The sequence below is a fragment of the Diceros bicornis genome, chromosome 8 (genome assembly GCF_020826845.1).
Source record: "Diceros bicornis minor isolate mBicDic1 chromosome 8, mDicBic1.mat.cur, whole genome shotgun sequence".
Classification (NCBI taxonomy): domain Eukaryota; kingdom Metazoa; phylum Chordata; class Mammalia; order Perissodactyla; family Rhinocerotidae; genus Diceros; species Diceros bicornis.
In genome coordinates this window covers 70,927,976-70,942,345 of record NC_080747.1, presented here as the reverse complement: position 1 = coordinate 70,942,345, position 14,370 = coordinate 70,927,976, and the positions used below count along the sequence as shown (strand labels likewise).

The 14,370-nt window shown below is 36.9% G+C and overlaps 1 protein-coding gene across 12 annotated transcripts in view; it reads right to left on the bottom strand.

Annotated features, from left to right (window-relative positions):
* PTPN13 (protein tyrosine phosphatase non-receptor type 13) overlaps positions 1-14,370 on the bottom strand; it is a 206,755-nt gene that overhangs the window by 58,110 nt on the left and 134,275 nt on the right. For 10 of the 12 annotated variants that reach the window (XM_058547446.1, XM_058547449.1, XM_058547451.1 and 7 more), the window contains 7 exons: positions 13,639-13,792; positions 13,259-13,397; positions 12,160-12,312; positions 9,014-9,196; positions 5,872-6,034; positions 1,055-1,472; positions 814-911 (listed from right to left, as the gene is read on the bottom strand). In XM_058547446.1, coding sequence (XP_058403429.1) covers positions 814-911; positions 1,055-1,472; positions 5,872-6,034; positions 9,014-9,196; positions 12,160-12,312; positions 13,259-13,397; positions 13,639-13,792 — 1,308 coding nt within the window. The remainder of the gene's footprint in view (positions 1-813; positions 912-1,054; positions 1,473-5,871; positions 6,035-9,013; positions 9,197-12,159; positions 12,313-13,258; positions 13,398-13,638; positions 13,793-14,370) is intronic. The other 2 variants (XM_058547457.1, XM_058547458.1) reach the window with 1 other exon arrangement.

Sequence of the window (14,370 nt, the reverse complement as noted above, 5' to 3'; positions counted from 1 at the left end):
CAATTACAGGATGAGAAAATACTTTTCAACTTTGTGAGTTAGGGTTAAATGATCAAACTTTGGTCTAAGGCAGAGTTAATTAGTATTATTTGGTAAAACAACGGCCTAAATTTTGTTTCCCTCCTGTCTCTCCAGCTGTTTCCTATTTTGAATAGTCGTTCAGACCTCTGTGCTTAAATATCCATTCTTCTGAAAGATTGATTCCCGTGTGTTTCCCTTTTAAGACGCATAAAGCAACAGGAAACCTGAACTATTTATCTTATAAGGTAGTGTGTGTTTATAAAGGCACACAACTTCTATACTTAAATAATTAACAGGCCCTAGCTACCTGGGAGAATTTGAAAAAACTTAAACCAACTAAGAATTTCTACCTACCAACCACAATACATTTCATAAAATTATCTGTTTTTGGAGACAATTCCATTCATGCTAAGCTGAAAGTACTCTAAACAAACCTTTCTTCAAAAAATATAGCATTAGTGGAGTCCACTCTCACAGGCTTCTAAGGAAAACCCAAAGAAACCCTATCCAAAGCCATGGTATCAGACCATCTGGGTTCTCTCAGTAAGATGGTCGTGGCTTTTAACTGCGACAAAGAGAAAGCTAAGTTAATAGTCTGTGCCATGAAGCAACCATGGGTTAAATCAATTCTTGATTTGACTTGATGCATTTTAAGTAGCCTAAACTTTTATATTCACAGTTTTAGCAATTAGAACATAGAACCGAAGACAATTTCTTGGTAATTAAGACGATCTGGTTCACTTCACTAAGAGCACGACATGGGAGAAAGAAGGCAAGCTTGTTTCTGCTGACCTATAACATAGGCTTGGCCAGGGTCTTCAAAGGATGAGGAGTCCGATTCACGTTTCCTCCTTTCAGGACTTCTATTTAAACTTGCAACAGACTTTGAACTAAAGAGGGAAAAGGAAGGTGGGAGGGGGAAGTGTCAATGTAAAAACATATGGTGAAAATAATAAAACGTCAAAACAAAAATAAATGTATGAAATGTAGAATTTACAAATACGTAGTTTGGGTTAGTTAATTATGTTCTTACTTATTAAGTTTTGTGAATCCTGCCAAAGACTCTGTATCAGATCTTGCCATCTGGTGAGCTGGTTTTCCCACCAACTCCGCAACGGATTGTGGTGGGGATTCCATGTTAACAATGACATTTTTCCGATGAGGAAAGAGAGAGGCCTGACTGAGATCGTGGTATGATTTACTCATCCCTCTAGGCTTGTCCTCCCATGAAGCTTTGTCACTCTTCTCTTTTGCACTGTTTTGCAGTGGCTGGTAAAGCGACAGCTCTGAGCAGGATAGCCTCTTCAGAATCTCAGCTTGAACTGACAGAGGTCGAACGGCAAGTTTGTTCAGGGTGCTGCTGGCCAGACTGCCAGTGCTGATTGCTCGTCCCATATTAAAGCCTCTAACGGACTCTGCTTGGAGATTCAGGCTCCTAAACGAAGCTCTCTCTACAAGGAAATAGGATTGCTTTACATGATGGAAACACCCATAGTACCTTTATGAGAAGAGTTATTTTAATAAATAAAATACAGCATGCAGTTCTGAATCATTTTGATTGCCAGCATAAGTAGGTAGGCTTTCAAAGTGTAGCCATCAAGGATTTTCAAAAGGAGGTTGGAAGGTCCTGGTTTTCACACCATCTCTCCATCCTTGTAGCTTTCTCACAGCCATTTCCTACTTCCTCTAACGATTCTCTTGGATCTAATAATGTTTGGGCTTTAGGTTTGCTGACTCCAAATTTCCAATTACGGGTTTCAGTGAGAAATGAGAATGAGATTTGACAGGAAAATTTTCAACCCTAGTAGTGTCTCTGCTAAAATACCAGCAAACCAAGGATGGGGAGAGGGAGAGACGAAAGCTGGATAGGCCGACACGGTAAGATCATGCCTGAAAAAGAAGCTGTGCAGAGAGGGTTTTGCCCAGAGGAAAAGGTCTTGATTATTATATTTTTAAAAGCTTAAGGCAGATTGTGGTGATGGTTGCACAACTCCGTGAATATACTAAAACCCACTGAATTGTATACTTTAAGTGGGCAAACTGTACGGCATGTGAATTATATCTCAATAAAACTGTTACCAAAAAAAGGCACCTTCATGGCAAATTATTTCTTTGTTATTTTTTTACTATGCCAATCCCACTTTCCCACCTTGTTGACTTTTCATGATTTAACTAAGGCACAGGAGCCATGGGAGAACCAAATATTACTTGTCTTCTCTCTTTTTTTGGTTTCTGTTAATTAACATGATTAAGAAGCTGGGGTTCTCTTTCTGTTCAAATTCCTTTCACTCCTAAATACATATCCAAAATCTTCGCTTAGAGGCTAAATTCACAGATACTTTATAACAAGTGCATGGCTACTCTATTTTTTGAGAGCCCATGTCATGGCAGTATTTGAACATTTGAGGCTATAATCAAAAGCATTCTATCACAGAATTTTAGCATCAAAATCCGTTCATGTAAACAAAGGGCCAAGAGCACAGAATTTCAGATGATTTAGTTGTTCATGCATTAGTAATCCACATCACAAGGCACCCCATTTGGTCCCCCATGGAAAGTACCAACCCTCTGTTGCACTCTATAAGGAATACAGCTTGATCGTTATGTAAAACAGCTGTGAAAACTTCCTTTTAAAAAGAAAATGTCAAATGTTGCTGACTTAGATCTTTAGATTCTGTTTCATTTATCTCCTAATTCCTAGGAAGATTAATAATCAATATTTCATCTCAGGCATAAACAGATGGGAAAACATTGAAAGTTTTTAATATTCATGCATCAGAATGAAGTTTAAGTAAACATGTCTCATTGTCACCAGGAAAATTCAATGACTTTCTCTGAAGTAGAGGTGGACACCAAGTTAAAACACAATAATGAAAAAAAGACTTGGCTTTAAAAATTCCCAGAATGATCTTTAACTTAAAATACAGAGTTTTTATTAGCGCAAATAACATTATTTCTGTGTTCTTTTACTTTGAGAGCAGACTTTAATCAAAGATGCAGAATTGAGTCTTAAACACAGATTCAATGACCAGGAAACGCCTTTACACCCAATAGATTTCCTCACCCTTAAAGAAAATGTAGACCAAACTTTGGCAGGAATAGAGACAGCCAATTCAGTTTAGGTTATATCTGTTTTGTAAACATATCAAGGATTATGCTATTCAAATCCATTCATAGCCTACTTCTGGGTAGGAGTTAAAATACTGCATATATTTATGGAATGGGATCATAAACCATCCACTTCTCTGGTCTGTCCTACTGCTCTTCATCTGGAAAGAATTCCAAAATGGACTGCCAGGATGGGAAAGGACATTAGAATTAGCCTATATCCCAATACTAATGTTTCAAATTTGAACTCAGAGGCTTGCTAATTTCACACTCAGTCTGCAGCCCACACTTCCTAATCTCTGTTTGTGCTACTGTTCAGTCCCTTATACTGTTTTGTATTTTCTTAATTTATTTCTTTATATTGTCAACTTAATTGTATGCTCTTTTGAGGAGAGAGACTTCATTTGCTTTTGTTATCCCACGGCACCTACCATGGTGTCTTACAAGTAGTAAGTGCTCAATAAATGATTATTAATCGTAATTTAATTCCATTCAAATTATTTTTTTGGAAACTCATCAAATAGAACGAGTATTAGATTAGGAATTAAGAGATCAGGGTTCCAGCCTTGTTTGACCTCTAACTATGAGGTTAGGTGAGAGACACTATCTTCTCTGAATCTGTTTCCACATCAGAAAATTTTGGACTTAATGGCCTCTAAGGTTCTTTCTAGCACCAATATTCTATGACTCTAAAGAAATAACATACATTCGTTAGCCCATCAACCTCCTACAGATAACACTAGTTATTTTCACTTGTCTAGTACAGACAGTTAAGTAGGCAGGTAGTTACTTCTAAGCCAATTCTAAGCAAAAAAATAATTCCTTTGAAGATTTAACCAAACCTGGGAAAAGATGTAGATAATACCATCTTAAAGTGCTTTCACATATGAGTTCAAGGATACACAGCTGTTGTGCTCCTAGGGGCAAACCTGCGAGATATGTAGAGCATTCTCACTTCATTGATGAAGAAAATGAGACTCCCAAGAGACAGTTATTTTCCTAAGGTCATCCTAGTACAGCCTACTACTACAACAATGACCATTATTACGAGCGGTAATAGTGGTAAAACAATGTTGATGATGGTGATGATGACCATAATAATGAATATTTATTCAACACTTACTCTGTGCCAGACACTTTTAAAGTGCTTTACATGTATGAATTCATTTCATCTTCACAACAACCTCATGATGTAGGTATTATCATTATAATAATCATTTTACAGTCAGGGAACTAAGAGAGTTTAAGTAGCCTGCCCAAGGTTTCAGAGCTTGTAAATAATAGAGCAAGGTTTGAACATTGGCTGTCTGGCTGCATAGTTCATGCTCTTCACTACTACACTCTATTGTTTCTCAGTATAAGAAATGTTGAGTGGAAGGCTGGCTTCATAGTTTTGTCTTCTGACTCTTTCATGCTAGCACATCATACTACATCTATAATTGTTCAATTCTGCTCTGTAATGAATAGAGTATTAGTCCAGTAGGAATTCTGATAGCTCTAATAAGTTTGATATTTCACTATACTTTGAAAATATATAAGAGCATACAAATTTTTTAGCAGAGCAAAGCAAGGAAAGAAAAGAAATAATGAGAGTACTTTACAGCAGTAGTTATATTTTAGCATGCATAAAAATCATTACTGAGGAAAGCCTGTTAAAATGCAGATTCCAGGGACCCAATGCCCAAAGATTGCAATTCACGAAGTTTCAGGTAGGTTTCTGGAATCTTCATTTTTAATAAGCATACAGCCCCTACCGTCTTGATTCTGAAAGGCTGAGAAACATCTATTCATAGGTTGCCATCACCCCAGTCTGATCCTACAGGGAACATATTCTCCATAAGATTTCAAGATGTGCGAAAGGTTAGGTAAAGAATTCATAAGGTTCTGCTGCACAAGGTCATCAGTGCGACTTGAATCTCTACACGTGGTCTTGCAGAGTAAGTTTCAAATATTTCAGTTTTGACTGAGATTTTTTCCAGAGCTGAATTAGTTTCTTCTGCTGGTTCATTTTCAAAAGGAAGTGAAACCACTCTTCTGACCACTTATATAGGGTACTGTGGTTATTTATCTCAGTTACAGAACAGGGACACACTCAAGCAAAACTAACAGGTGGGAAATCTGCTCCCTCCCTAACCCCCAAACTGTGATGGTGTGTAACTTCACCGTCCTGGGTCCACACTCTCCCTACCCCTTGTCTTATTTCCCATGTTCTTTCCTTCATTGGGAAAGCCTTTCTATTTATCTTCAACATACTTAACTATTTTTGTCCTTCAAATTCCAATTCAAGTGCCACCACTCAAGTACTCTAGCCTCTCATCTCTCTCTGCTCTTGTGATGTAGATCATAGAGTCTGTATGATATAATCTGTTATTAAAACCTTGACCTTCTATTATGTATTATTGTCTCATGCATGTTGGTCTTACCTTCCCAAATAGTGTATAAGTTGACTATGGGTAGAGAATATGACCCAAACTTTTACAATATTTACATCAGCCAGCATAATGATAAGAACAAAATAGACATTTCAACAGATACTCCTTGACTGATCTAGGGTGCTGTTTTCAAAATGAACACAAGGTTGGAATCTCAGCTGCATTTGTGACATCTTTATAAACCTGATTTAGGTATTTAATATCTATATACCTTGTCATTTTCATCCTAAACGTGAAAGTTCTTTCAAAATTTGTGGCAAAAATCATGCATATGTCCTGGAGCCACGTGACATAGTTTGTTTCTCCTTACCAATATCTTGGGCATCTTGGTTGCTCTGTCTTGCTCTCATCTGCAGCTGGAACTTATGCTGGGAAGAGCAGAGGCGCAGCAGGTACTGGCATACCTTACTGTTGTCTGTCTGGAAGGCGTGTTTTATTCCATCTGACGTATTTTGCAATGTGATTTTCTTTTTCTACAATAGTAATCAGGGGTATTACTAATTAGGATGTTTTCCTATCACTTCATTACATGATCAAATTCTGTACACAATAATTAACGAGTAGAGATATTTTTATTTCACATTATTAGGCATGAATATTCCTTGACCTATATCTAATATAAAAAATATAACCCTGTATTATTACAACTTCAGGAAATAAATGAAATTAATATTATTTGCCACTTTCAGAAATTATAGCCTAAATCAGACTGTATACCAGCCACCAGCAAGGGAAAGATAGTTTCCTTTAATGAGATTATTGATGTTTTGAGTTTACTGCAATGTTTACAAAAAACTGTTTAAAAAAGAAATTACAAGATATATATGTTTTACTTCCTTGGGTAAAGAAGATGAAGTTCAATAAAAATTGATTATTAATGTATAATAATAAGAGTTGTGATTTAGTCAAGAAGAATCTTATTGGTATGAAGGCTGGGATGGAAGTTGTGGGAAGTTAAAAAAAAAACTGGGAATGGAGAGGCACTGGATAACATAACTGCTGGGCTGAGTGATGAAACACATCAATATTTAGAGACAGTGATTCTTGCCAAATTCAGGGAAAGGAAGAGAACTATAAATCAGTTTTATCTCTTTGATGTTTCTTGAAAAACAAGATATTGCCACCTATGTGGTGAGGTTTGTAGGTGATCCATACGCCTTAAAAGATAAGCATTCAACACGTCTGGGATCTAAGACTAATGTCTCTGGACAATTGCTTAAGTCCAGTTAGATTCTACTCTAGCTCTTGGCTTCTTCTACTGTGCAAACTAGTCCCTCTACTTCACGTCCCTTGACTTTACTTCAAATGCAGAAACAGGAATAGAAAAGTCAAATTTGGTAGGCTCACAAAAGATACAATAACAAAGTATTACTCAAACTTCAGTCATGCAGGTGCCATCTTCATAATTTCTAGTCTTGCTTATTTATATGTTTTAATTGACTTTGCTTACTTACATAAATTCACTTAAAGAAACTTTATATCACAACTGTAAATAGAAAACTAGTACCACTTGCCATAAATAGAGTCCAGCTATAAAAATATGTAATCAATGCAATAAAAACAAAATAAGATTATTAAATTCTAGCTACATGTTGTTGCCAATGAAATCTCTGGGACCCTGTTCTCTCTTTGTTAAAAAAACGAAATCAGGGCCGGCCCCGTGGCTTAGTGGTTAAGTGCGCGCACTCCGCTGCTGGCGGCCCGGGTTTGGATCCCGGGCACGCACCGACGCACCGCTTCTCCGGCCATGCTGAGGCCGCGTCCCACATACAGCAACTAGAAGGATGTGCAACTATGACATGCAACTATCTACTGGGGCTTTGGGGGAAAAATAAATAAAATTATAAAAAAAAAAAAGAAATCAGTAGGTATTAGAGAGGAGTTAGAGATACAGTAGCATCAAACTAGTATCTTGACTATCAGCAATATACCGAGTAACTCCTCATGTAGTTGGGGAATTTTTTTCCTAACAAACAATTCACTTAACCACTGTCAAGTAACTCCCAAAGATGTTGAAACTCTACAGTTGTAAAGCTACAGAGGTTTGAAACAAATTATAACAATAATTGATTCTCTCTACATGTTAACTGATGAACTGGACAAGAAACGTGCCCAAGGGCATTCAGTTGTGAGAGATGAGAAGGGCAAAAGGTGACTTTTCCATCTCCCTAGAGGCTAGTGGAAGAAAAAAAGAAGGGTTAAAAAAGAGAGCTCTGTGTTAGAAAAAGAACTTCAGGAAAAACAAGTGCTGTTAAACACAGGAATAGTTTGCATGGAAACGTGGTCTATTCTCTACTCCTGGAGATCTTTAAAAATAAGCTAATCACAGCTAGTCTTATATACAGCAGGGCTAATGTGATAGCTTGGCAAATGACAGCGAGCTGAATGCTGGATGATTATTTGACTGCTGCCTTTTGAAAACTGATTCAAATTAGACTTGCATTTAATTAACCTAAGGTTTCCTCCAGACACCTGCTCTGCCAGCACTTCCATTGGGGAAGGTAAATTAAAACAAGGCAATTTGTTGGTCTTGACAATCTTGGGAAGATGAGGATGGTCTGGGCTTTCCTAAGAGAACATATTATTATCTGGTAATCTTAGTGGCACCTCTGGGTTTCATAGGAAAGCAACCAACTAATCATCAGGTCTAGAACTGATTTCAAAGGTCTCTAGGTTGAAGATTAACCAGAGGCAGGTGGGACCTTGATATTGAAATCCTTATGTTTCCGTTGGGAACATATTTCAGCCCAGATATGAACTAAAGATGTCAGTAGTCCCCGAACACCATTAGGAAAATAAATACCTGAACATATCTTTGATTCACCTCTGGGGTTTGCCAATTGCATTTCAACATTCAGATACTCCAACTATGTCCAAAATCAAAATATGCCTTTGTAGATCACTATCTTTCATAAACATGATTTTCTAAAAATCACTTTTCTAACTTTATCTCCATAGAGAGTATACACTAAAACTTAAAACTGCAGAAAGTCCTGGGACTAGTTCATAAAATCCAGTAAATCTCTGGACCACTGAGATTCAAATACAGTTGCTGTGAGGGACCTATTATTGAGCTAGACAAAGTTCACTGGGTTTAGATAATTATCTATCTTAAAAACATCAGAGGGGTTCTCCATGTGAGAAGGTAGTAACCTAGAGTAAGTTCTGAATTAACAGAGAAGTCAACTTGCTTATAATTTAACTAAAATTAACTGAGCATATAACCAGCTAGAAATGTATAATATTCACCTCCTGAGAAAACCAAAAACAAATAAAATCTCAAAAATACTTTCTACAACTAAGAAAGAAGAGTTAAATAGTATTAAGACATATTAGCCCTACTGACTGGTATGGTCTCAAGTTTATTTAAGGAAGGTCAATAAATATGTAACACTGAAATTGAACTTGACAACATCTACTTTAAAATATAAAAGAGGTTAAAATGGACGTACGGAAAAAGAAATCTTCTTGGTTTCCCTCCAAGGAAAGCGAAGGACCAATGTGCGAACTCCATTGTGAACCTCAAACACAAGAACACCTTTAGGACAGACTCCAAGCAATATTCCCGTTTGTGACTTTTTCTCAGGGTGCACCCGGTGGAAATGAACTCCATATTCTGTCAGTCTTTGGCAGACCTGTTGGAACAATAGCAATGCACCTTGGTAAAATGTGACATGAAGATATAGAAGTTGCACCAATGTAGTTTAATTTGGAAAGAATAGTCTTTTCAACAAATGTTGCTGGAACAATTGCATATTCACATGCCAAAAAAAATGAATCTCAACCTTACTTCACCCAGTATATGAAAATTAACCCAAAATGGATTACAGACCTAAATACAGGAGCTAGAACTGTAAAACTTAGGAAATCTTTGTGACTGCGGGTTAGGCAAAGATTTTTTAGATGAGACATCAAAAGTACGAATCATAGAAGAAAAAATTGGTAAACAAACTTCATTAACATTAGAAACTTTTGCTCTTCAAAAGTCAATGATAAGAAAATGCAAAGGCAAGCCACAGACTGGGAGATAAATATATATTAAAAATATATATAATAAAGGAATTGTATCCACAATATGTACTTCTCAATAATAATGAGATACATAATCAGATACAAAAATGGACAAAAGATTTTATTAGACGTTTCAACAAAGAAGATATATGAATGGCAAATGAAGACATGAAAAGATGCTCAACATAAAGGAAATACAAATTAAAACTAAAATGATATACCACTACTTACCTATTTCAATAGCTAAAGTGAAAATGACCGAATATACCAATTGTTGCTGAGGATGTGGAGCAAATGGAAATCTCATACACTACTGGTATACTGTAAAATTATACCACCACTTTGGAACAATTTGGCATGTTCTCATGAAGTTAAACATATGCTTACCAGAGATCCCAGCAACCCTACTGCTAGGTATTTATTCCAGAGAAATAAAAACTGTATGTTCACACAAAAATGTATATTTGAATGTTTATAGCAGCTTTATATCCACCAACTAATAAAAAAATAAACAAATCATTGTATATCTGTACAAAGGAAAACTACTTGGCCATAAAAAAAAGAAACAAATTACTGATACACACACCGTGGATGAACCTCAGAAGTATTATTTTAAGTAAAAAGAGGCAGACACAGACGATTACCTAATATATTATTCTTAATGTGAAATTCTAGAAAAGAAAAAACTATGGTGATAGAAAGCAGATCAGTAGTTGCCAGGGGTTAGAGGTGGAGGAGGGAATACATTGCAAAGAGCCGTGAGAGGAGTTCTGGTGTTGGAAATGTGCTACACCAGGGGTTGGCAAACTTGCCCTTTAAAGAACTAGAGAGTAAATGTTTGAGGCTTTGTGGATCATATGATCTCTGTTGTAACTATTTTACACTGCTGTTGTAGTGTAAAAGCAGATACAGACAATCTGGAAACAAATGAGCATGGCCAAGTTCCAATAAAACTTTATTTACAAACAAGCAGGGCACAGTTTGCTAACCCTTGTTCTTTATCATAATCATGGAAGTGGTTGCTCAATTGTATATATTTTCCAAAACTCATTGAATCAAACACTTAAAAGTGGTGAGTTTTATTGTAGGTAAATTTTACCTCAATAAAGTAGATTTACAGAAAGATATAAAAGTTGTTCAAAAGCAATATGAAATATAGTGGAAGTGTAACATTAGAAGGGTATATTAATGAAATTAAAAACAAAAACTTCTTAGTTTAGAAGATGCCAAAGTTAAAGAAAAAAGAGTAACAGGATACATTATTAGAAGTAGTAGGGCAACCCACTATGTCTTAAGCACGCTACTTACAGGGGAAAACTGAAGCTCAGAGAGACTGAGTACATTGCCCAAGTTTCCCAGTGGGAAACAGAATTCAGATGCAAAACTGTCTGACTACAAATCCCCATGCAATTCTTTCCACTGTGCTAATTTGTCTTCTACTTTTATTAATGAAAATATAATTTTATATTTACTTCCTACAGGTACAGAAACATAATAACTGAGGAAAAACATAAATACATAATTTAACTTCTTTAAACATAGACAACTTAAACAAAACAAACTACCTTGCCTTTCTTACCATGAATCCTAGATTACAGGTGGTGTAAGTCTGTGAATGAAACCCCTTTATAGATATAGGGCTGAGAAACTTGACTCCCTTCAATATGGAGCAGCAAATGGAAAGCATATTGTTACATCCTAGGGAGCTGAAACAGGAGAATGTTCTGAAAGTTTCTCTTTAATTTTATTTATTTATTTTTTTCCCCCAAAGCCCCAGTAGATAGTTGTATGTCATAGCTGCACATCCTTCTGGTTGCTGTATGTGGGACGCGGCCTCAGCATGGCCTGAGAAGCGGTGCGTTGGTGTGCGCCCGGGATCTGAACCCCGAACCCCGGGCTGCCAGCAGCGGAGCGCGCGCACTTAACCGCTAAGCCACGGGGCCGGCCCATGAAAGTTTCTCTTTTCAATAGAATAATATTTTATATTTGCTATTCACACTGGAAATTTATACTGTATTATCTTTCCTGATTATAAATGCACTACTATTTATCTGATGTCTCATAGGAAGCTGGTGATGGAACTGAAACCATAAGTCAATTTTCCTGACCCCCTTTCCCTATATGAATTAGTTGCCATTAGTGGAAAGACCATTTTTAGAGAATGTAACTGAATTTTAAGACTTTTAAGAAAAAACAAAGCAGAACAATTCCAGAATCAGTATGAACTTGCCTCTCATATCCAGCCAGTCACAAAATTATTTCTTCTTTATAACGTACCTTGATTCTGAGTATGGAAAAGTATTAAAGCACAGAATCCATAGCCAGATAGATATGGGTTCAAATCTGTTTTGCCCCACATACCAGCCATTGACTTTGGAAACATTATGTTTCCTCTTTGAGCCTCAGTTCCCTCTTTTACAAAATGAGAATTAAAATACCATGGTTTTAGTCAAGAATACATGAGATGAGATAATGCATAGTATCAGTTATTTGATACTATTGGCACCTTTTAGATGTATGTCCTCCAACACTTCTTGCTTACTTTGAAAAAGACACAAAGTTTATCATTGTAATCTTGCAAGCTTACCTTTAAAAATTCTAACTCTGTCTCTTTTTCAGAAGCTCCCACATAGGTATTATGTAATTTGGGTAACTCTTCTTTAACATAGGATAAGTCAAGTTTCTCCATCACTCTGGGAGGCAAATAATGCTCCAGTCTAAAATAAGACACACCATGAACCTAGAAAGAGAATGTTTTTGTAAGCAATTCTGTTTGCCCTCTTCCCCCATCTCAAAGTTCTTGCCTCGACTAAGAGATAAGATACTTCTATTTTTTTTTTTAAAGATTTTATTTATTTATTTATTTTCTCCCCCCAAAGCCCCAGTAGATAGTTGTGTGTCATAGCTGCACATCCTTCTAGTTGCTCTATGTGGGACGCGGCCTCAGCATGGCTGGAGAAGGGGTGCGTCGGTGTGCACCCGGGATCCGAACCCGGGCCGCCAGCAGCGGAGCGCGAGCACTTAACCACTAAGGCACGGGGCCGGCCCAAGATACTTCTCTTTATACTTCTCTCTGAGAAGTGAGTTTAGAGAAAATGCATCGTCTTTCTCTTTTATTCAGGGAGGCAGAATGGCTGAACTGACTGGCAAGCTTGAGGAGAGACTGACAACGTAGGGTCAAATGTCACTAGAGTTAACGGTTAATGTAAAGGATGCTGCTTGAGTGGCAGTCTCTTGCCCATTGTTTCCTCTTAGATCCACCTATATTCCAGACAATTAGGCCTTGAACATCTGTTCTCCATACAGTGAGCTCTGCTAGGTTCTCAGCCCGTTACTGCAGGAGCCACGTGGAAGGTAGAAGACCCCTTTGATCCAGATTTGGCTGATAACCCTTGTATCTAGTATCTGTGAGTTTGTCATTGGGAGGAGCAAGAGTAAGTGTTAGATATCCCAAAACTCTGAAACAGAATAATTTTAAACAAAAAACAACAGCAAAAAAGAAATCCCACACTGTATGATTTTATATAACCAATGTACGGGGGAACGTGGTCATTTTGAGGCACCAAATCAGCCTCCAAGATATCCAGATCTTAACAGCAAATACCTCAACCAGGTTTAGTCTTTAATTATGCTGAGGATAAGAACACCAATGCAAAAGTGGTCCTGGAGAAAAAAGTAAATCCCACCTCTGGTTGATAATCTCCATACTCAGCCTGGAGAGCCAAGGATGCCAGCAATAAAGAAGTCTCATCATCACAGTGCATCCTCTCCTCTAAGATATCTTTTCTCAGCTGAAGATAATACTGATGACAGGTCAGAGTATGTCTGGAAAGATAAACACATACACAAAACATCTAGGCTTTTGATCTTGAATCTTGGGGTGATTTCTATTATTGGCATATAAGTTTAGTTTCCAAGATGTTTTATTATTAAGCTTATTATTAATCTTTTTAAGGAACAAGAATTTAGTAAACTATATTTAAGGAAATATTGCTTTTATGATAAAAAAGACATTGTCATTGATCAGAATCAAAAAAGAGAAAAATAGAAACTCTTGTGTACTCACTGTATTAGACTAACATCATCCATGAAAAATTTAATTCGGAAAAACAAAGTAAAATTAACAGTGGCTTTGCTCTTTTTCTTTGGTTCTTCTTTCCATCCCTCTGGGGCCACTTTGGTTAACTTTAAATCAGGATCAACAAAGAAATATTCATTATCTAAAACACAATGAGAAAACACTCAGATAAAATAAAAATACTTTAACATTTTCTTCTTTCTTCATTATTTTGTAAGACTTGCACAAGATAGTTTCACGTGAAAATAAAACAAGATTGTTAACAACCCGATCAAAAAATGGGCAGAGGAAATGAACAGACACTTCTCCAAAGAAGATATACGGATGGCCAACAGGCATATGAAAAGATGTTCAACATCACTAATCATCAGGCAAATGCAAATCAAAACTACACTAAGATATCACCTTACAGCCGTTAGAATGGCTATAATCACCAAGACAAAAAAAACAACAAATGTTGGAGAGGTTGTGGAGAAAAGGAACCCTCATTCACTGCTGGTGGGAATGCAAACTCGTGCAGCCTCTATGGAAAACAGTATGGAGATTCCTCCCCAAAACTAAAAATAGCAATACTCCATGATCCAGCTATCCTACTATTGGGAATCTATCCAACGAACCTGAAATCAACAACCCAAAAAGGCTTATGCACCCCTATGTTCATTGCAGCATTATTCACTATAGCCAAGAAGAGGAAGCAACCCAAGTGTCCCTTGACTGATG